The following is a 23,502-nucleotide window of genomic DNA, read 5'->3' as shown; positions in this document are numbered from 1 at the left end:
TGAAAAAATACGGTCCAATGATTCCACCAGCGTACAAACCACTGCATGGGCAGTTCTTGAACGGCTTCTGGTTGCTCTTCACCCCAAATGCGGCAATTTTGCTTATTTACGTAGCCATTCAACCAGAAATGAGCCTCATCGCTGAACAAAATTTGTCGATAAACACATTTCGAACCGAACACTGATTTTGGTAATAAAATTCAATGATTTGCAAGCGTTGCTCGTTAGTAAGTCTATTCATGATGAAATGTCAAAGCATACTGAGCATCTTTCTCTTTGACACCATGTCTGAAATCCCACGTGATCTGTCAAATACTAATGCATGAAAATCCTAACCTCAAAAAAATCACCCGTTATATCCTTCTTTCTCACACTTTCATTAAATTTGGGACAAATCGACAAAACTGCTTTCAGGAAAGCGTGACGGTGCATTCTGCAATAGCCTAGTGGGTAAGCCACTCGCTTGTCAATACTTCAACCTAAAGTTTGAAACTCTAAAAAATAAAGATTTTTTTTTTTATAAAATATTTTTTTAATAATTTTATTTATATCATTATATTTCCTTCATCTTTTGACATTTTTTTTAATAATATAAAAATTATTTATATACATACAAAAAATAATATATACATATACATATATCAAAAAAATTATTACAGTATTATATTTATCTTTCTTCAGCTTTTCGCTTCCTATATGTTTTTTGCTTAAATCTATGGTGTCTCATTTCGATGGACTTCCGCATTTGTTGATCGAAATTCGCAAGCCCACAAGTGATGAAAGAATCTATAAAAAATGTAATGAAAAATCAATTTAAAATACATAAATCTTTTTAGATTAATATGTATGTATAAAATTTACCATATAATATGTTGGACAACAGAAACTTTGATTGCGGTTGCTTGTCTCCCCTACCGTCCCAGTTGCACAAAGTCAGGTGTTTAAATGAGTTAAGCATCACCTCACTCAACCTGGGAAAAACTGGCGCACTCTAATACGACCGCGTAATTCACCACAGCTGATGACACTTCAACGCAACTCACCACACCTGTGCTCCTACCCACTAGACAAAAAGGATAGACAACAGGAGAGGAGGACACATTCGTTTACACACAGCGCCGCGTCGACACCTTTCGCCAGCACCTCCAATCAATTCGATACGATATCTACATACAGTTCGCATATCAACATACGTTCACGCGCTGCAATAAACTCTCGCACATTAAATCGGATCAATCCTGCATTGGCATTCAACTTTCGTTTTTGATATTTCCACGTTGAGTCACGTCGACACCAGTCACCAGTTATTTACTTCGTGGTACATCGATCCTGTGCGCTAGATCAAGCCGATACGATAACGTGATACGACGACAAGCCTGCGCGCTAAATTCTTTGGGCACCCAGTTCGGTTAAGATCGGCATCCGCATTTTTAATAACTTTAAAACCCGATAACTTATGTAAACGACATTTGTACATTAAATAAACATTAAATTAAAACAATTGTTAATTTTAAATAAGTTGGCGTTTTCTTTGGCGATCGGAAAAGTGGTTTGTGCTCCCGTTTGCATATTTAAGCAACACTCGTACACATCAGGAATTCGTCAGTGTACAGATGCCGCAACACATCACATACACTGTCTTTCATCCTTAAAACAAACTGTGTCTGTAATTTGAAGAACATGTTAAAAACATCTGAAAAAGGTGTAAACGTAATAAAGTAAAAATATTTAAGAAACAATATATTGGATTACCATTTCCATCCACAGGCAAATTGTTTACTTGTTGCTTTGAGGAGCTTGCCTCTGTGTTGTAGCAACCAGAAACGTTGAACTTCTTCCGTTTAAATGTCAATTGTTCTGCAATAATAAATGCATAAAAGTAAATTGAAAACTAAAATGACAATTTTACATGTACCTTTTACGGGAGTCGAAACCGTTGTTGGGCATTCCTCCAAATAGGTGTCATCAAAAAGCACTGGTGAATCCATCTGATTAAGAAATAAAAATATGGCAGCATAAAAATTCATTTTAATTTCATTTATTTCTTAACATAATATATGTATATAAAATACCGTCGGGACAATGCAATATTACAGTGAAAAATAAAGGGTGATTTTTTAAGAGCTTGATAACTTTTTTTTTAAAAAAAGACGCATAAAATTTGCAAAATCTCATCGGTTCTTTATTTGAAACGTTAGATTGGTTCATGTCATTTACTTCTTGAAGATAATTTCATTTAAATGTTGACCGCGGCTGCGTCTTAGGTGGTCCATTCGAAAAGTCCAATTTTGGGCAACTTTTTCGAGCATTTCGGCCGGAATAGCCCGAATTTCTTCGGAAATGTTGTCTTCCAAAGCTGGAATAGTTGCTGGCTTATTTCTGTAGACTTTAGACTTGACGTAGCCCCACAAAAAATAGTCTAAAGGCGTTAAATCGCATGATCTTGGTGGCCAACTTACGGGTCCATTTCTTGAGATGAATTGTTGTCCGAAGTTTTCCCTCAAAATGGCCATAGAATCGCGAGCTGTGTGGCATGTAGCGCCATCTTGTTGAAACCACATGTCAACCAAGTTCAGTTCTTCCATTTTTGGCAACAAAAAGTTTGTTAGCATCGAACGATAGCGATCGCCATTCACCGTAACGTTGCGTCCAACAGCATCTTTGAAAAAATACGGTCCAATGATTCCACCAGCGTACAAACCACACCAAACAGTGCATTTTTCGGGATGCATGGGCAGTTCTTGAACGGCTTCTGGTTGCTCTTCACCCCAAATGCGGCAATTTTGCTTATTTACGTAGCCATTCAACCAGAAATGAGCCTCATCGCTGAACAAAACACGCGCGCGAAACACATTTCGAACCGAACACTGATTTTGGTAATAAAATTCAATGATTTGCAAGCGTTGCTCGTTAGTAAGTCTATTCATGATGAAATGTCAAAGCATACTGAGCATCTTTCTCTTTGACACCATGTCTGAAATCCCACGTGATCTGTCAAATACTAATGCATGAAAATTCTAACCTCAAAAAAATCACCCGTTACTAATTTGAAAATTCATGAAATAGATGATGTAAATTTTTCCACATCAGGGTCACAATCAAAATTTACATCTTTTTCACAAAGTTAGATGCACTTAAATTAAAAGCCTTTTTCCCGGCTCACATAAGCACTAAATGTATTTTGCTTCATATTGAATTATTATTTTCTATACTCACCCATTTTCCAAATATAAGTACAATAATAGACACAAGATGTTCACAAATATTAACGAAACACAATTCTAAAAGATTTCAATATTTATTTTCAATAATTTTGCATAAATATGCACAAGCACAAATCTGCACAATCCTTTATCGACGCGTTTGTAACCGAAATTTTTTTCTTCGAATTCAATTTGTCACAACGAACAAGCAAATGTCAAATTCACGGTATCATGCTGTACGCTTTCACATCCATCGTTTTCAATACGCGGTGACAGCTAAAAAAATTGTTTGTCTTCTTTTGTTTTATTTTTGCTTAACATCTGTTGAGTGAAGAGCAATCAAAAGACACAATAGATTGACTTCTTACTCATTTCAAAGATTTGTGAGGGAGTGTTAGTGACAAGTAAAAATTGTGTAAATGTATTGGAGGTTCGGTCACGCAAGTTTTGCTGGGTATATGTATTTGTATTATTAGGGGTATTCTCTTGCTCTTGCAAAACCTTTGCACGGTGCAAGAATTGCATATATTTCCTCTTGGTGCACCGGCGCAACAACAAACACACGCAGAAAATTATTTGCAATGGTTGTAAAATATGTCAGACAAAACCCATGTATATTTCCGAGCAATGTCACGCAAAAATATAATTGCAACTCAGTTTTAGCTGTCATTTTACTTAAAGAGGAAGGTAAGTTTTAAATAGATTTTATAATTTTTATTTAAATTACTAGCTGACCCCGCAGAATTTTTCACCGGACCACCGGCTGATTCAAGCATTGATGGTACTGCGATTGATAAATGCCCGTTAAATTTTATTTCCGATAGGATGAAAGTAAATGCGTCTTTGGTCAGTCTAAACCGCTTCCTGAATCTGTAAATGATTTAAAATAATAAGATCTATACTAAGTTAAACGGTATAATTAAAAATTTTTTTACGCGGCTTCAGGTAAAGCAATGGGATTACTTTTATCACGAATCCTGAATCTTATGGCTATTTGGTGATGTTGTTCATCTGAATCAGATGAACTTGTATAAAAAACACGTTAGGGTTCATTTTATTGAATGCAAAAACTAAATTTAGTAAATTTATATACATTTTATTACGCATATTGTATCAACGCATATTGAATATTTACGTTCAATTCCAATTCAAATACTTTTTTATTTTATTTTCTTTCGTATTTCAATGTATTCGAAAATTTCATTTAACCTCTTCAGACCCGAGCATGATCTAAACATGGTTTTAATGTTTTTTTGGTTTTTTGTAGTTGTGGAGGTATACAAAAACACATGCTTTGAAAGATATAAAAAATTTTATTTGTAAGTATGGAAAAAATCGGTTGCACATACATATGTATGTGTACTTCAGGTCTCACTTATGTCATTTTGAGTTGAGATTTTTCATGGTGTGATAGTCTGCAAAAGAATTATTTTTTAAAATACATATTACATGATATTACATTTTACACAAATGGTGGGGCAGCGTGAAGAGCACTTCGGATGACGACATTTTGAGGCGAAGTTATTGTCTACGAATCTCGGCCGATGACCAACATTGTCCAGTCTGGTTTCGGTTTGTGGCTGTGGGATAATCTGGCGGCGTTTCTTTGCAGGAGGCTCATCGAGATAGTCTAATTCGTCGTCTGTAACATTCAAACGGGATCTTTTAGAGCCACTGGTGCTGGAACGAGAAGTGGTTCCAGGAAGTTCAACTCTTCCGCCGGCATAGTTCATCATCGCTTTGGCCAGATTAAGTCTGTATGGAAGTAGTTCTAATTTGTCCTTGCGTTGGATGTCTTCTTCAGCACAGCAACGCCTGTACATAATCCAACAATTGGTCAAGGAAATGACAGAAAGTTCTAACTGTCCATTTATTTGTTCGCATACTACACCGGTAGTAAGCAATTAGCCTGTCGCATAAGTCAATCCCACCCATACAGGTGATGTAATTTCTAATAGCTGCTGGCCGATCTACGTCACTTTTTCGCTTTTGTTTTTTACACCAAAGTTTACAGGTATCTACCGGAGTACCTCCTGTGCATGTCGACAGCATTGTTACAGGCTTTGTATCCATCCATTTGACACATACTCGTTCGTCACTCCTTACTTTTTCATCCCAATGTCCTCTTTGCAGAACCTTATCAGCCTTCAGTTTCTTTGTTACTGGTCCAATGCGATTTATCATCACAGTCCCAGTCAAAAAAATGTCATTATTTTTTTGTAGCAAAAGCTCGGCCAGTTTTAGACTAGTAAAAAACCTGTCGGTGTACAGGACACAGCTGTTTACAATTGTGCGACACAGTTTTTCTACCATGCCTGCTCCTAGTCCAAGACTTTTCACAACAGTCCAAGTCTTTTGCCAACATAAATCTCAAAATCCAACACCAGCCCATCTCGGGCAGCCAGTACAAAGTTCTTAAGACCAAGAGGATTTGGCTTAGAAGGCACATATTGGCGAAATTCACATCGTCCTGAAAATGAAATCATTTGTTCGTCTATGGACATATGCTTAGACCGTGACAACTTATGGCATCTCTTCAAAATGGAGTCTATTAGTGGTCTTATTTTCCATAGTTTGTCATCAGCATTTGGATTATTTATATCTACAAAGTGTAGATAATTTCGATGCTCAAAAAATCTGTCTCGGTTCATTGTATCCGCAATAATAGGCACACATAACTCTCTATTCCAGTAAAGCTTACCTTGAGAATATTTGAGGTTACCCATCATCAAGTGCACGCCTGCAAATTTAATCATTTCAATAGCGTTCGTGTTCAACGATTTTGTGCCGAGTATAGGTTGCTCTGCTTTGCTACTAACTCCCAGCATTCTAGGCCCAGATACTCAAAAAAGCAGTACAATATATTCATGTCTGAAGTACCCTCCGAAACAAGTACATCCTCTGAAATGTCTGGCCCACGAGGAGTCATTTCAGTAGTGCGCCACAACGCTGAACGCAGTGTATTCTGCGATTTCTCTCCAGAATTCGTCTCGTTCTGTACCAGTTCCACCTTCTTCTTCGCCATCCATTTCCATGACATCTGCACCCTCTTCGCCACCCATTTCCACGATACCTGCACTTTCTTCGCTGTCCGTTTCCATGAAATCTGATGGTAGGTACTCATCATCGCTATCTCCAGAGAAGTCCAAGTCGCTATCATTCAATAAAGCCTCAATTTCTCGGTCGTCCATGTTGAAAGTGAAAATCGGTCATACATTACACAAAACTAATGTTTAGTCCTGAGGTACACATATGTGCACCACAGAAAATAAGGAAAAGTTACGCGGGTAGAATTAAGAAAAATGTAAAACCTACCTTTTCACGCGATAATCCAACACTTCAACTGTAGTATCCACTTTGAATTACCAAAAAAAAGTGAACAATTGATTTTTTGTTGATTTTCAAAGTTACTGAGTAGGCGTCTCTTGCAAAAATTCTCAACTGTCATATTCAAATTAGAAAATACATAAAAAAAAAGTGTTTAGGGCCACCTAGTGATAAATAGTGGAAACTTTGATAGCTTTAAGTGCCCTGGAGACGATCAAATAATTGTGTCAAACACTTTAATTGTGTTGGTGTCGTCGGCTCTCGTCGACTACACGTACGCTACACCGACTTGTTGTCGGCTCTGTTTGATGAAAATCAAAAATTTTTGATATTTCTATTTGACGGACGATAATTTGATCGTCTCCACTCATGTTTGACAAGCATGACTCATTTGCAGTGAAGACTTCAAGCGAAGAGGACATACATACTTGCGGAAAAGTGAAGTGAAGCGAAAAAGAGTGAAGTGAAGAAGAAAAAAGTTAAGTGAAATAAGCGTAAAATTTTAAAATCAAATCAAATAAAATAAAATAAATAAAATAATTAAAGTAAAATCAAATCAAATAAAATAAAATAAATAAAATCAAATCAAATAAATTAAAATAATAAAATAATTAAAGTAAAATCAAATAAAATAAAATAAATAAAATAAAATAAATAAAATAAAATAAAATAAATAAACTAAAATAAAATAAAATCAAAACAAATCAAATAAATTAAAATAATAAAATTTTTCATTTTTTTTTCATAAGAATTGCAGCACATGCCAATAAAAGATAATCATCATCCGACGATGGTATGACGACCGTTCGCTACAAGATCAAAAATAAACTGATGTTTGACGTGTTAATTTTAACGTTTGCGGGCAACACACGATTGAACATCACTAACACATATGTACTGTTTGACGCAATTATTTGATAGGCACTTTAGAAGAATTTGTAGTATAAACCTTTACCATAAGATGTCACTAAGATGATTAAGTTCAGTGAAATTTAAAGTGCACATATGTGTACCCAGTAGTGATGAGCGATATTTCACTACCGGTGATTTTTTCACTGTGATTGAAAAATCGCAAATCGCAACTGCGATCACTTTTTATAAATAGCAGTTCGCTTCTATGAACTGCGATTGCGATCGCAGTTCGAAACTGTGATCGCAGTTCGAACCAGTGATTGCGATCGCAGTTCGAAACTGTGATCGCAGTTCGAACCTGTGATTTACGATAGCAGTTCGAACCTGTGAATTACGATCACAATAGCAAATAGCAGAAAAGTAACAACTTTCTTCAGGGTATTGTATATATCGTATATGCTATTTTGCGTCAAAGCGGTTTGAAGTTTTGAGTGTAACGCTCTTATAATTTTTAATAATGGCAGGAAATGTATCAAGGAAAAGAAGTGAAGTGTGATGTTTGAAGTGGTAGATGAAATATAATCAAAATGAAATATTTTAATTTGTTTTAATACAATTTTTAATTTTACTTATTGTTAAAACCAAATTTGAAAGCTTTTTGTGTTGAAAACAAGAATTGTAACTAATTAATTTCAAAAAAAATATGGAATAAAAAAATTACGGGTTTTTAATATTTTCCCAAAGATTAGGAAACTCCCGTAATTAATTTGGTCTTGAAAATATTATTAGCGGGTATTCAAAACATTCTGATGGATTATGGAGTTTATAGTTTTTCTTTGAAAATATTAAAAGCGGATCATACCAACATACAAATGAACTATGCAATAAGCTCTAAGTTTCAGGTAGCCGAACCGCTCCAACATTTGCGAAAATGTAGTGAAAAGAAAGGCGTAAAAACTTGACTCGAATTACAGGAACCAAAAGAGAATTTACCGCCAATAACGACAAAAGGTTCAGTCGTTCCCACGACAGGGTGTACGTAATTGGACGGGACCCGGACTTGTATTCGGCCAAACACTGTCAAATCGGCAGAATCTGCCGCTACAACAACAACAACAAAAGGTCTCCGTTTTAACGTCGACTTAGTTGCGATCGCAATAGCAATATAAAATCACAGTGATTTAAAAATAGCAATCACTGAAATCACAGTGATTTAAAAATCGCAATATCGCTCATCTCTAGTACCCAGGGTCTGAAGAGGTTAACGCTACACCAGGGAAGTTATTTCATAAAATTTCTATTCGTTTCGCATCGAGAGCGACGATCCACACACTCGACACGTTACGAAATTTCACTCGATACGATTACTTGCTCGCTCACGACTGCCGCGATTCGGGAACAGTTTACCCTTTTTAGGATTATCTTTTGGCGCTATTGACAATAATGTCTTCTCCTTCGCACTCATTTAAATAAATCAAGAAATGAAAGAAACTCATCGCATTAGGTAAACAAAAAATAATTCGAAAATGTGCGTTGGTGTTAGTGAATAGAGAAAAAAAGTGTAGCCTTCCAGCCACGGCTACCCAATTTTGTCAAATATTTCAATATAACTACAATTTTTTTTAATTTTTAAAGTAGGAATCAAAAAATGCAACCCTGCATCAGCTGTTTAAAATGCAACCCTGTTTTAGCCGTCGATTGAGGATATTAGAGCAGGACAGATATACTTTTTATACGACACTGCTGAATGAGCGCAACAGAGATGTATGATCACATGTATACGTGTGTGAGGGGAAAAGCGGGTATAATATTCATGCGGTCTATGACAATCTTTCCTCATTTTTACTTTACTACTTACTGATTCACTGGTTTTTTACCCGCTAATGGTTGACAATATTTGACAAAAGTGGGTAGCCGTGGTTGGCAGGGACGTGCCTCATGTATGTATGTCTGTTGCATATACATGCATATATTTTTATGTGTTTATTTATGTATGTACGTTTGTTCAATATATTTGAAAATAGATCTCCATCGATTAGACGATATTGCACGGTGTTGTGCCTCCACCACTATCTCGCTCGCGATCTTTACGTAGAACGTTGAAACCGGCACAACTCAGAAGATCTGAGCGGCTGTTGAGTTTGGTTTATTGGACCGCAGCTGTTCGTGAGTGAAGAAGTGGAGTGCAGGTGGTGTTTGTTGCAGCTGTAGAACTCGAAAGGGCAGTTCTCGCACTGTGGCCTGCGGGGGCAGACTCCTACAGCACGGGGCAACATACAACACACTCCACTCATGTGTGGTGCGCAAGTCGGAGCATGCCAGGAAGTGACACCAGCCAGTATAAGAATTGCGACTGATGCAACGTTCCGATGTATGGCAGTCTGACACACGGAACAGACTGTGCTAGGAACCAGAAGATGCTGAGTGGTCCTCACACGAGGATTGGAGCTGGGTAAAGGTTGGGGACAGATAAAAATAGAAGTCATGTCGCCTGTTGGAGCTCCTATGGACAGTGGAGGTCCTCTGTTGGCCACTCGGGTGGAGTGGCGGCGCAGTGCGCAAACTATGTTCAGGTTGCGCAGCCGTAGAGGCTAAGGTCGCAGTAGTGCGGTGGAAACATGGAGCCACGTAACTTTTGGTTCACTCTCTGTGTGTCTTAAGCCCTGAACAGGTGTTAAAATGGCTCTACCCATTGCATGTATTACACCAGACCGAGTTTGGTTTGGGGTAAAATTTGACCAAGCTCCCATATGATTGGATGTGAGGAATCTTGAAAAAAACTTGGGAGAATTTTATTAGTCTGTGGCATGTTAATTGTATATATGTAGTCTTGGTTAAAATAGATAACAATCGAGTCATACTAATCTCAATTATAACAAGTTTTGAGCCTATCTGTTCCATCGAATGGGATATTCGCCGTGGCCAACGCGCAAAGGACCATACATCTTTCGCAGAACCTTTCTCTAGAAAACTCCTTAGGCCGACTCATCAGATGTTGTCATCGTCAAATCCTCTGCACCATATAGCAGGAAGGCAATAATGAGTGACTTACAGAATTTTGGTTTTGTTCGTCGAGAAGGGGCTTTAATTCTCAATTGCCTACTCATTCCGAAGTAGCACCTGTTGGCAAGAGTTACTTTGCGTTGGATTTCGAGGCTGACATAGTTGTACAACTTCGAAGTTATGACTGTCAACAGTGATGTAGGAGCCTAGTCGCGAGTGCGACGACTGTTGGTTTGATAACAGGAGATATTTCGTCTTGCCCTCGTTCCCTGCCAGACCCATCTGCTTCGCTTCCTTATCTAGTTTGGAGAAAGCAGAACTAACGGTGCGGGTGTTGAGGCCAATAATATCAATATCATCGGCATATGCCAGCTTTCAACTTTCTGGAAATAGTTCCAAGGCGAATTTATCAAAAACATGCCGTGGTGTAGAATCTTCATCAGAAACTGAAAATTGTTTTGCAAGTCGAAGAAAATACGCATCGCGTTCCGGAAAGTCGAGTATCGAGCGGTCGCAATAAAATTTAAAAATTTCTCAAGTGCCCGCGCGGGAGTCGAGTATCGAACGATCGCTGCGACTTACTAAGTGTTTTACCAAAATTTGCGCCGAACCAAATGGTGTATGCTATGCTTCTGTTAGTCAGTCTTAATCATACACATTTTGTAATTTTTTTAAACAACATACGTTGGTACAATAACCTTTTTAAAATGAAAAGAAATAATTTTCTGCTTACTTTTAAAATAGATTTTCAAATGTTTACTGTATTTACTTTTAGGTCACGGTGAATACCAGCATTTCTCAAGTACCAGGGAGGCTTAACAATACCTCCTAGCACCTTAGCTCGGAAACGTATTCATGTTTATAATTGACGTAATCCCATAGTCGCGCACCATATGACCATACAGGCTTGATAATTTGTTTGAATTTATAAGAGTAATTTATTATGTAGGCACAGAATTGACCTTCGTTCAATTAGCCATTTAATTTTTGACAATTTCAGGTATGTTAATTTCAATTTTTCATTTTAATGTACACTTTCCAGCGTAATTTATCATCTAATATATTTGACTGTATTGGCACAGGGTATGCAGACATTAAAAAAGACTTAAAGGTTGATAAGTGATTCTTTTGTTAGTGAAATTCACATGAATCGACTTGCTGCCGTTAATTTTAATTCTCCATTTAATTGCCAAATTAAATATGGATTAGGTGAAAATATTTGATTAAATATGTAATACGTATTTTGAAGTAAAGTATTTAATTTCATACATAAAATATAAAGCATGTAAGATATTTTATTGAAGGCAGTTGAAAATTCTACTTTTAGTGTCCTCGGAAACTATATATCACATACTGGTTCACCTTGTACTGCATACGTCGTTGAATATAATAATACCATATGTGTTAATAATGTTTCTTATAAGTGAGTATATTTTGTTATTATTCAGATATTTGCTACCAAAAATATTTTGGTTAAATTACTTTAAATTCTGAAACCAAAACTTTTTCATACAAGTTAAAAGTATAAAGGCTTTATACCTATGTGTTCTTTCAAGACTATAAACTAATTGAGGTTTATTAGAAAAATTTTGTAAGTTTTTGTTTTTGTTAGACCGTATTATCTAATAGAAAAGTTTAGTTTTTATCCAAGCAGAAGGCCGAAACGTTGCAGCAGTTAAGAAGCTTTTTACCGCCGCACAGTGTGTCGTTTAATACAAGCTAGGGGGACAAAAATATTTTAAGTTTCATTGAAAAATTAATACATTTTATTAGATTTACGAATAGAAAACAAAAAATTGTGTAAAAAATATATTTAATTATTTTTTTTTTTTAATTTCAGAACATACTCGTACAATAACATTTACTTGAATGTATAAAATACGAACTAATAAATAAGTCCATTACATTTCAACTAATGAAAAACGCGGTGATTAGTTAGGGATTTTTTACCAACAGACCTAATAATCAGTGGCGTAACTATAGGGTGGCAAGTCGGCAAAATGCCACGAGCCCCCAGCCCAAAGGGGCCCCCGGTCAGAGGAAATCTCAATTCCCAACATTTATTATTACACAAACACATTACTTAAGTAAAAAAAAGTTTTGTCTTTAATTTATTTGTTACCTTCTGAGTTGCATACACAACTAAAAAAATATACCTATGTAGGTATTAAATTTTCAATGCATTAGTAAAAAAAATAATTTAACTCAGTTTTAGAAGGAATGGTCAAAATCCAATTACTCGTAATAATTTCGGAAACATGTGTGGACAAACATACCTTAAAAATGTGTATATTGGTTTACATTTATATTCACTGGGCATGTCTCAGGGTGTCTCGCTGAGACTAGGTATACTGCCGGCATTAAAATCAGTGTTGCCGTTTTAGCGCATTTCGCGCTAGATAGCGCAATTCTAGACTCTTCAGCGCTTTTTTTCTCAATATAATGCGCTAAAAAATATTTTTCGGAATCTAGTAGAAAATTGGAAAAATTATTGACGATCGTAAATTTAAGCCAATAAGTTAATTGCCAGAGCCGTAAAACGTTGGGAAAATAACGAGCTGGGAATTCCCCAAAGGGTTTAGTATTCCCCGACCACAATGTTATTGATGCGTTTAATATTTTGTCTCTTTTTTACATTAAAGTGTTATGTTATGACTGTCTCTGATTTTACTAACAGAGTTCAATTCTTAAGAAAAATTGCCACACTTTTATGTTGCCTGAACACGGTTTGAAGAAAATGACTAAAACTGTAAAAAAAGAATCGGCATCTGGTGAAGGCACACCAACTGCACCCGAACGTAATGATGACCAGAAAGATATTCAGTTATTTAATTTAGTTGATTTTGATAAATGTAATAATGGTTAAATAAATTCACATAAAAACACATCTTCTCTTATTGCCATTAAAAATTCACAGCTAAAATTTAGCGCAATTTTGAAATGAGTTTGGTGCATTTTTTTCTTTCTCAAACGGCAACACTGTTTAAAATTTATGTTGGTAATACTTGCTGATGCTTGGAGAATCCCCGATTCGAGTTTGTATATATGAAAAACTCCACTATTGTATTACACAAGAACTCACCAAGCAATTAGCAGTTTATTGTTGTAAGAATTGGTTGTTTGTTGCAAGTGAGGATATATTTAATTAGTTAATTGTGAAAATAGGTTGACAATGTCTACTCGGTAAGAATTTTATTCTAATATTTAAAATAATTTATACTATTACAATTATTTTAATTTTTAATCTACCCATAAAATTAATCATTTACATCGTCAGTAGGTATCGGTAGTAAAGTTTGAAATTACAAGTTACGAAATTATTATTTAAAATAATGATTCTCATCGCGCATTTCAAAATCAATTCACTATTTTGACATTCGTAACCACCAAAACTATTTCGGTACCTATGTTCATCGTTCTTTCAAAACTTACAAAATTTGACACTTGAATTGAACTTTGAGCAATCGGTGGGCTTTCGTTATAAACATTTTTACGGTCGCTTTTTTGGCATTTGTTAGCAATTAAGTAGATTTTTCAATAAATAAAAACTATAGTATTATTACAAACTTTTTGCGGTTTTATTCTAGAAAGTGTCAGAGTGAAAGCGAAAAACGAAAGCGAAAGAAGGAGTCTGAAGAACAAAATAAAAAGTTACCAAAGCGCGACGGAAAGGCAGAAAATGATGACATAAGTGGCAATATCGCAGGGCCCGATAACAGTGAATATTTAGATTCAGAGCAACCACAACCAGGTACGAGCAAATCTTTAAATGAATCATGTTTGGACATAGAAAAATTAAAATCTTTACCGCATGTTACTGCTAAAGATAACTTTAAAGAACTCAATGATCAAGTAAAACGGTTTGTGATCGAAAACGGACACTGTAAACCAAAAGGCCCCTTTTTAAGGGATAGTAACAATAGATCTTTCTTAGATAAATATTATTACACTGTTTCTAAATCTGGCGTAAAGTTAGAACGTACATGGCTGTCCTATTCTCTATTGCTTCAAAAAGCATATTGTGAACTATGTTGGTTATTCGCAAATAGGGCATCTAAAAATATACAAAATATTTGGATGGAAGGCTATGATGATTGGAAACATATTGTGGAAGCCATAGAAAGACATGAGGCATCGAAAGAACATTTGCATTCATGTTTTGTACATCGACAGTGGTAGTTACAGGGAACACTAGATGAAGAGCAAGAGTCCATTATCAAGAGAGAAAAGTTTTTTTGGCGCCAGGTACTCACTAGACTCCTTGATGTTACTCTGACACTTTCAACCTGTAATTTAGCTTTTCGTGGCCATAAAGAAACGGTATATGGCAACGATTCTGGTCCAAAAGGAAATTTTTTGAGTATTGTTGAGTTAATAGCCAAATACGATCCTATTTTACAAGAGTTGCTAAACAAACCTAAGGGCCAGTTTAAATACTTAAGTCCAAAAATACAAAATGAGCTCATTGCTGTTCTGGTTCAAAAAGTGGAAAATGCTCTGGTAAATGAAATAGTCACCGCACCGTTTTATTCCATTTTGTTTGGTACTACTCAAGACATTTCCAAAACAGATCAATTGTGTGAACTTTACCGTTACTGTGTAATCGAGAAAGATGAAAATGGAACTCCAAAGGCGCTTGTAATTAAAGTTATTTTTAGGATTTCATGAGGTTAAGGATCAAACTGCCTTAGCAATGTCCAAGCAGATAATAAAATCCATAAATGACAAAAGTATTTCTCTGAATAAGTGCCGTGGACAAGGGTACGATGGAGCTAATACCATGAAAGGTACTTATGGCGGAGTTCAAAAACTCATACGAGATATAGAGCCAAATGCAGCGTATGTCCATTGTGCTGCTCATAATTTAAACTTGGTAGTAAATGATGCAGTAAAAGAGGTCATAGAAATACAAACATTATTCGAAACTGTGCAACAAATTTATAATTTTTTTGGCCATAGTATGAGACGATGGAATATATTATCTAGTTTTATATCTGACAACAAAAAAGGAGAAACCGTTGTATCATCAAATTCAGTAACATTAAAAACAATGAATCCAACTAGATGGGCAGGACGCTTTGATGCCATGTTTGCTTTAAAGGTTCGATTTGTTGATGTTCAAAAAGCGCTAACAAAAAGCATTTTATCAAATTTCAAATCAGATGAGAGAAATGAAGCTATCTTGCTAAAGAAGAAGGTATAGAACTACAATTTTATTATGTTGCTGGTTTTCCATTGCCGTCATTTTGATGAAATTTGTGAGGATGAACGTCTCCAAGATCCTGAAAGCTTGTTTAAAGTGAACGTATTCTATCGTGTATTAGACATCATCATTAATCAACTTAGATCGCGTTTCCTTGGAATGAATGAAATTGTTTCCAATTTTAGTGTCTTGCAGCCTGCCACTTTGCAAAACTTGATACTGATACTTGATACTGATTTATTGGAAAAGGCTTTAGCATTTGTCCATTTATATAAAAAAGATATATCTATGTCGTTTTCCAAAGAAATTCTCAGTTTTCGATCCTCTTTTAAACACGAAATAGAAAGGTCATCTTCTATAAGAGAACTTGCTGACTTATTAATAATAAAGAATCATTTTATATCTTCAAGCTTTCCTGAAGTGTGCACTGCATTTCTGTTATTTCTCACCATTCCTGTAACTACGGCTAGTGCCGAGCGATCATTTTCAAAACTGATATTGATAAAAACTTATTTAAGAAATTCTATGGGACAAGAAAGGTTAAGCAATTTGGCTATTCTATCCATCGAAAATTCTATGGCCCGAAATTTGAACTTTGATGATGTCATTAACACTTTTGCTGAACAGAAAGTCCGAAGAAAGGAATTTTAATAATTAAAATTGTGTACTTAAAATAAAATTGTGATTTCAGTTCAATATGTACTTTAAATTAGGTACCTTTAATTAAAAGTGAATAATTAGAAAATCAAGAAATTATAATTATAAAGTTTGTATGTACCTACTTCACGTAATGATTTATTAGTTAACTCTTACAAATAAAAGTGTATAAATAAATATTATAAAATAAAAAATACTATTGCTGTTGGTTCAGCTTCTTTATATATTGGGGAAGTGGGAGGGCAGGGGGCCCATTCGATGAATTTGCTACGGGCCTCGAACGTATAGTTACGCCACTGCTAATAATAACAATAACATAAGAATAACAATAACACAAAACAACAAAATGTGTAATACTACTATATCATTACTCATTGAATGACTCATTATCACTGTAAGATTCATCTGAATCAGATACTATATAATCTTTATCGTCATGGTCACATGTTACCTGACGTGGTATTTTTATGGTATTGAAGGCGGGACAATTAAATTTAAAACTTCCACCGATAATTTATCTGTTCTCTTTCTAGGAACTTCTCTGAGTGAGTTGATTACCGGATCAGATGTTATTAAAAGCATATGTAGTAAATCTATAGTGGATTTACGTGACTGCTTTCTGGTGTGGTGTTCGCGAAATCTACGGCAGTCCTTATTACGGGCCTCTTGAGATTCCTCCGAAAGTTGCCCGATTGGAAGAATACAAGTTCTACATAATTACCTCCGTACTATGTATCAGGATTTTTTGCACTGTGACTGGCATTAAGTACCACGAATATAAATTAAGATAAAGGGTTCTGGTTTTGGAACAAAGATTTTCGAATTTATTGCAATCAGTATCGTAGTCGGAGGATAGCGTTCTAAATAAAATGCTAAAATTTTTAATTAGCTTAATATCCAATCCGGTAATCTGCCCACTCAGTTCCGGATTCATAAAGAATCTGCGGGCGGTATTTCCATCATTAGAGTTCCCAATATCCAGGTTTCGTATGTCTACTATAAGTCCCATCTGGTTTTTAAACTTTTATCTTACTTCTTGCGACCGCTGTTTTACACTAGCCTTTTCTATATCGCTTTTAGCTTGCCACTTTTTTATGTCCAAATGATAACAAATGTGTAACATACATTCAAAGGAACGAATCCAGGCGTGCAAAGTAGACAAATCGAAACTGTAATTCTCTTTTTTAACCACTACGTCTTTTAATTCGCCATTCATCAGTTTGAGAGTAGCACCACAGATATAACATTTTTGTGAAGGAAATGTATCAGTCAAAGCATTACATATTTTTCCGTCTGCCATTGGAAGTAAAAGATTATGTTTTACCGAAATTTGAAAACCGCGATTATCACAAAGTGTTGGAAGAAGTTGAGATACTTCTTCCAAAACCTTGTTAGTTTCTGATGTAGTAAAATCAGTTGTTTCCTTTGAAAAAAATAAGCTTAATTGGGCGACAATAGAGTGTAGACGAAGGCCGCGGATTTTGCCATAAAATATTTTGGCTGGCATCGTTACTCAATCTCATTGGAACAATAGCAAAAACAAACAGATACTCATCAGTAGCATCGTAGTTCTCAAATTTCTGTATATAAGCGCTATGGCCGGCTTCCGTCACATCCCCATTTGCTGATTAGTGTGAATGACGGCTTAGAAGATATATTTTAAATGGCTTGAAGTTTAATTTCGGCGCGCGTTTCTGTTACCAAGATATGCTCATCTGCAGGGTAACACAAATTTTTAGACTTACGTAAACTAAAATAGGATGGAAAAACTTTATGTCCCGCCTTCAATGACCATTTTCGCGTCTGTTTATAGGAGTAACGTGCACTTAGAATCCACATAATAAGCTAATGCCTCATGACTTGTCAATTGCCTGCCTTCGCATGTAGTATTACCAGACTTCTTTTTTTCTGTAGATTTCAAACTTTCTTTAATCGATTTGCTACTTCAGCGGCTACGGTCAACTCGATGGCACTTCGCGATTCTAGTAAGTCTTCAACCCTTCGTTTATTCGTTTTAAAAGACGACTCTTCAAAAATTTTTTTTTTTGGTCTACCTTGAGGTCGATTGCTTCCAGTTGATGTGGTAGAACCGGGATGTTCCATTTGTAGGTGAAATTGTAAATCTGCTCCTTCTAACCAACTGCGATTATTGTTTAAAAAACGTTCAATCATCATATTTGCTCTAGTCCATTTTTTGGAAAATTTTGACAAACTCGCAATTTTTAACTTTATCTCCTTCTGTGTATCAGGCGTTACATCTATAGCACTAAATTTTGTTAAAACATAATTAACTAACCGGGAATTTCGTCCTATTTTACATTTTCGCCATTCTTCAAATAACTCCATTTTTGAAATAGAGCAAACTCGATCCCGAAAAAAAATAATTAAAAATTATAAGGGAAAGATGTGGTACTCGATCAAAGGACATTGTATAGCTTAAGATTGCCGTTATACAATATTCAAACATTAGCTTGGATATACATATGTAGATATAAAAAGTTGCATACGTTAAAAACTTGAAAATAAAAAGAACACCGTACAACTTATTAGCTAAACGCAAACCAAGTATTAAATTACATAAAATATACATACATACCTTCTAAATTAAATTCCATTTCATCAACAGTCGTGTTTTCCTCTCCAAACCTTGTTAAATCACCATTTATATTGTATTTTTTATTTAAATTGAAAACATAAATATGATAACACCGTATCACTTCGATTAAACTTGTTGTAGTTAGCCGTATTAGAATATTTTGCGCAATTCTTACTTAAAATTGTGACATATCAATGGTTGTTATAATCAGAGTACTGTTTTATTTGATTGTTTACATTGACTTTTGTCCGTCTACTATGATCCAGGCGCGCCGTCGTAGATTGAATTTAAATCAAAATTAATTTAATTGTTCGTGCTTTCTTATAATATGTTAATTTTTTTGCTAAAAACCATTTCGTAATTTTGGAAATGTTTTTATAAATTTCGGATGAATGCATAAGCTAGTATCTGCTATATATGTATGTACATATATGTATGTGCATATAGCAATAAAGTAATAAATCATTTTATGCTTAAATATTGACACGGAGTTGTATCACACGCACGACAAAGAGTTTATGATGTGATTAAAGTCTTTTAGTTCGTAATATATGTATGTAGGTGATTTTTTTGAGGTTAGGATTTTCATGCATTAGTATTTGACAGATCACGTGGGATTTCAGACATGGTGTCAAAGAGAAAGATGCTCAGTATGCTTTGACATTTCATCATGAATAGACTTACTAACGAGCAACGCTTGCAAATCATTGAATTTTATTACCAAAATCAGTGTTCGGTTCGAAATGTGTTTCGCGCGCGTGTTTTGTTCAGCGATGAGGCTCATTTCTGGTTGAATGGCTACGTAAATAAGCAAAATTGCCGCATTTGGGGTGAAGAGCAACCAGAAGCCGTTCAAGAACTGCCCATGCATCCCGAAAAATGCACTGTTTGGTGTGGTTTGTACGCTGGTGAAATCATTGGACCGTATTTTTTCAAAGATGCTGTTGGACGCAACGTTACGGTGAATGGCGATCGCTATCGTTCGATGCTAACAAACTTTTTGTTGCCAAAAATGGAAGAACTGAACTTGGTTGACATGTGGTTTCAACAAGATGGCGCTACATGCCACACAGCTCGCGATTCTATGGCCATTTTGAGGGAAAACTTCGGACAACAATTCATCTCAAGAAATGGACCCGTAAGTTGGCCACCAAGATCATGCGATTTAACGCCTTTAGACTATTTTTTGTGGGGCTACGTCAAGTCTAAAGTCTACAGAAATAAGCCAGCAACTATTCCAGCTTTGGAAGACAACATTTCCGAAGAAATTCGGGCTATTCCGGCCGAAATGCTCGAAAAAGTTGCCCAAAATTGGACTTTCCGAATGGACCACCTAAGACGCAGCCGCGGTCAACATTTAAATGAAATTATCTTCAAAAAGTAAATGTCATGAACCAATCTAACGTTTCAAATAAAGAACCGATTTGCAAATTTTATGCGTTTTTTAAAAAAAAGTTATCAAGCTCTTAAAAAATCACCCTTTATGTAGGTGCTAATGAACATCTACACAAATTTTGTTTCAACGCTGATTTGGAAATTTCTCTGACAACTTGAACACAATCTTTTAGCGGAAATATATTTATGTAAATAAATGTTATATATGTATGTGTATATAAGTATATGTTTATATATACACCCTGTCAAGAAAGTATCGGGAATTCTTCATTTTCCCCTCGCATCTCCCGCTTATACGGAAGACAGGTAAATTTTTTTTCATAGGTTGGTACAACTGTCCTTAATTATGATGCCAAAAATTAGCGCGATCCGTCAATCATACAAGGTCTGTCGCAAAAGAAATAGGACTGTTAAAAAAAAAACAACAAAAAATTAATATTTTTCAAAACGTATTTTTTTTTATTCAAAGTAGTTTCCTTGTGCTTCGATACAGCGTCAAGCCCGGTCAATTAGCATTTCAAATGAGTGTTTAAGGTCATTTTTCGAAATGCTCTTGAGAATATTGGTCGTCGTCTTTTGGATAGCTGAAATGTCCTGAAACCAGTGTCCTTTCATGGGCAAATGAAGTTTTCCAAATAGGTAAAAATCACAAGGTGCCAGATCAGGCAAGTGATTAATGGTTAATATGGAGTCTTTTGTCAAAAAATCAGTGACAAGCGTCGACCGATGACACGGCGCATTATCGTGCAACAAGCGCCAGGACCCTGCCTTATGGGATTTTGGCGTCGAGCACGACGAATGTGTAACAAAAGACGCTTCATAACACCAAGGTAAAACACAGCATTAATCGTTTGGCCAGGTGGGACGAACTCTCGGTGTACAATACCCTCGGAATCGTAAAAACAAATCAGCGTTGTCTTTTTTTTTGACTTCTGAAGACGACTTTTCTTCGGTGATGGCTCTCGACCTCCTTGAAATCGCTTAAACCACTCATACACATTACTACGCGATAGGCATTGATCACCAAAGGCTTTTTTCGTCATTTGAAATGTTTCAGTAAACGTTTTCCCAAGTTTAAAACAAAATTTAATATTTGCTCTTTGTTCAAAATGCATTTTACGACCGATGACCAAAAGCTGCTGTCGCTTTTTGATCGATAACATCGATTGTAGTTATCCAATTGTCTTAAAATTTTTACGAAATGCCAACAAGAGATCAAACTTTATATTTTTGTTTCTTTTGCGACAGGCCTTGTATTTGTGTTAAATTTTGACCAAACACTCAACAAGTATGATTGAGCAAGCACCGTATTCATCTGATATGGCCCCTTCTGACTTTCCTTATTCTCCACACTAAAATATCCACTTCGGGGAACAAGCTTTGACTCAATTAAGGACATCAAAACAAATTCGACGCTAAAGGCCATCCCGGAAAGTGCTTATAAAAATGTTTTGACGATTGGAAGAAGCGTTGACACTTATACATCGCTTCAAATGGATGTTACTTTGAAGGCGATAAAATAAGTTTGGATGATGATTGAAAAATTTTCGTTTTATTTATAAATTCCCAATACTTTCTTGACTATACAGCGGCAGTAAAGTCTTTTGCATTTGTTGTGCGCTGGAAAAAACATTTACACATTTTATTCAATCGTTCTCAAGTTATTTGTTTGAAAATTCTTTGTAGAATATGGTCGGACAAAAGCGTGTCCAACGATTCGAATTACGTGTGCTCTGTCTGGTAGTAAACGAGGGCAAGAAGAAAAATCTATTATCATCAAATAAACATGTCGCACTGGCGACTTGGCTCCCACGTTACTGTTCTGTTCTGTTCATGACTTTGAAGTCGTAGATAATTTCGTACCAGTATTAGCACCAACAACAATGTCAGCCTCGAAATCTATGTCGAGATTTACCGAGTTTCACACAAAATTTAATTGCGTACCTCTGCTCTAACGAACGCTGTGTTTTCAGCTTGCCCCACTCACAGAAACACGTCGCAAGAAAATGTTTGTCTTGACCCTAGACGTGCTCATAGACAACAAGCCGGTTTGTTAGCTAGGGACGCCGTCTACCGAATCAAGTCAGTGCGCGCACTCTCCGAAGTACAGTCGCGGCGGAAGAAAATCAGTCCTATTACTTTCCGGACAAGCCCTGTATGTACCTTCCCTCACCACTAATACGATAAATATAGAAAAATAAAATGGTTATATGACCTATAGTTATGTTATATGGTACATTAAATATGATATGATTCATTTATAATTTCGCCGAATAACGAATATTAAAAATTTTTTAAATAAAATTTTGCCAATACCTAAAAATATACATGCATTGTTCATCTTTGACTATTTCAAGAGTATAAAGTGTTCGGTTACTTCAGAACTTAGTTTTATTTACTTGTTTTCACATTACTAACTAATAAACACTACTAAACAAATCTGAAGGAAAATTTACGTCTGGTTTACTAAGAGATTAACTCTCCTCGAACATCACAGTAGCCAAATGACTTCAAAATAGTGTAATTAGTTTAATGTTGTAGTATTTAAGTCTTTTCATTCGGACTATAGCGGTTATTAGATGCTTTCGGCATTTGTAAGAATTCAAATTGTTGAATGTTAAATTTTGTAAAAAAAAATCGTTATCAGGATAATTATCATAATGCATTTAACGAGAATTATGTTATCAATATTTGTAATAAACTTTGTTTATCTAGTAAAGTCAAAGCAATATTGTAATCAAAACAGAGTAAAAAATATTAGATATCCTCGAGTTATTAAATATTTTAATATAATATGTATATCTTTTTGATTTCAAATCAGTTCGCCCATTGTATAATAAGCCGTATCATTTTTGCTCATTACAGAGTTAGAACATAAGTTCCTTGACGAAATTCACTTTGTTAGGTTTTTATTGATTTACTTTTTAGATATCTCAGCTTTTATCCTCACACCAAAGGACTAACAAAAATCAAGGAAGAAATTCATATCGTCAGACTAATGTTTATAATAAACAAAACAAAACACACTGCTGTCTAAAATATGTATGTTGAAACGATTCACAATGCGAACTTAAATATACATACAATATAAGAGCAATTTATATCTGTGCCATCAGAACAAACCCGTTTTTTACTTTCATAAATATTACTTTCATCTACATACGTACATTCATAAGTAAATACTATATACCTAAGGTACTTTATTTATTCATATGTTCTTACATACATACGCATGCATTTATTTATACATTTATTGATTTACGTCT

General features: G+C 35.4%; 1 protein-coding gene and 1 long non-coding RNA gene across 5 annotated transcripts; one reads left to right on the top strand and one right to left on the bottom strand.

Annotated features, from left to right (window-relative positions):
• Positions 1-750: 750 nt before the first annotated feature.
• Positions 751-23,339, bottom strand: LOC125778216 (uncharacterized). Of its 3 annotated transcripts, none has more exons than XR_007422578.1 (6): positions 23,158-23,339; positions 18,842-19,096; positions 1,916-1,988; positions 1,753-1,857; positions 862-1,693; positions 751-786 (listed from the first exon to the last, which is right to left on the bottom strand). It is a non-coding gene; the product is annotated as an uncharacterized LOC125778216 (long non-coding RNA). The 3 variants fall into 3 exon arrangements; XR_007422579.1 differs by having other exon boundaries at positions 18,842-19,015; XR_007422577.1 differs by lacking the exon at positions 23,158-23,339 and having other exon boundaries at positions 862-1,664; positions 18,842-18,979.
• LOC125778213 (uncharacterized) lies at positions 12,630-18,175 on the top strand. 2 transcript variants are annotated; one of them, XM_049454840.1, is made up of 3 exons: positions 12,630-13,568; positions 13,973-14,136; positions 16,779-18,175. In XM_049454840.1, the coding sequence occupies exons 1-3, from the start codon at positions 13,558-13,560 to the stop codon at positions 16,913-16,915; spliced, it is 312 nt and encodes a 103-aa protein (XP_049310797.1). In that variant the 5' UTR covers positions 12,630-13,557; the 3' UTR covers positions 16,916-18,175. The 2 variants fall into 2 exon arrangements, with proteins under 2 accessions (XP_049310797.1, XP_049310798.1); XM_049454841.1 differs by lacking the exon at positions 16,779-18,175 and adding an exon at positions 15,999-16,441.
• Positions 23,340-23,502: the final 163 nt, after the last annotated feature.

The sequence above is a fragment of the Bactrocera dorsalis genome, chromosome 4 (genome assembly GCF_023373825.1).
Source record: "Bactrocera dorsalis isolate Fly_Bdor chromosome 4, ASM2337382v1, whole genome shotgun sequence".
In the NCBI taxonomy this organism is placed as follows: domain Eukaryota; kingdom Metazoa; phylum Arthropoda; class Insecta; order Diptera; family Tephritidae; genus Bactrocera; species Bactrocera dorsalis.
Note: the sequence above shows the minus strand (reverse complement) of the source record. Positions and strands in the feature narration are given on the sequence as shown.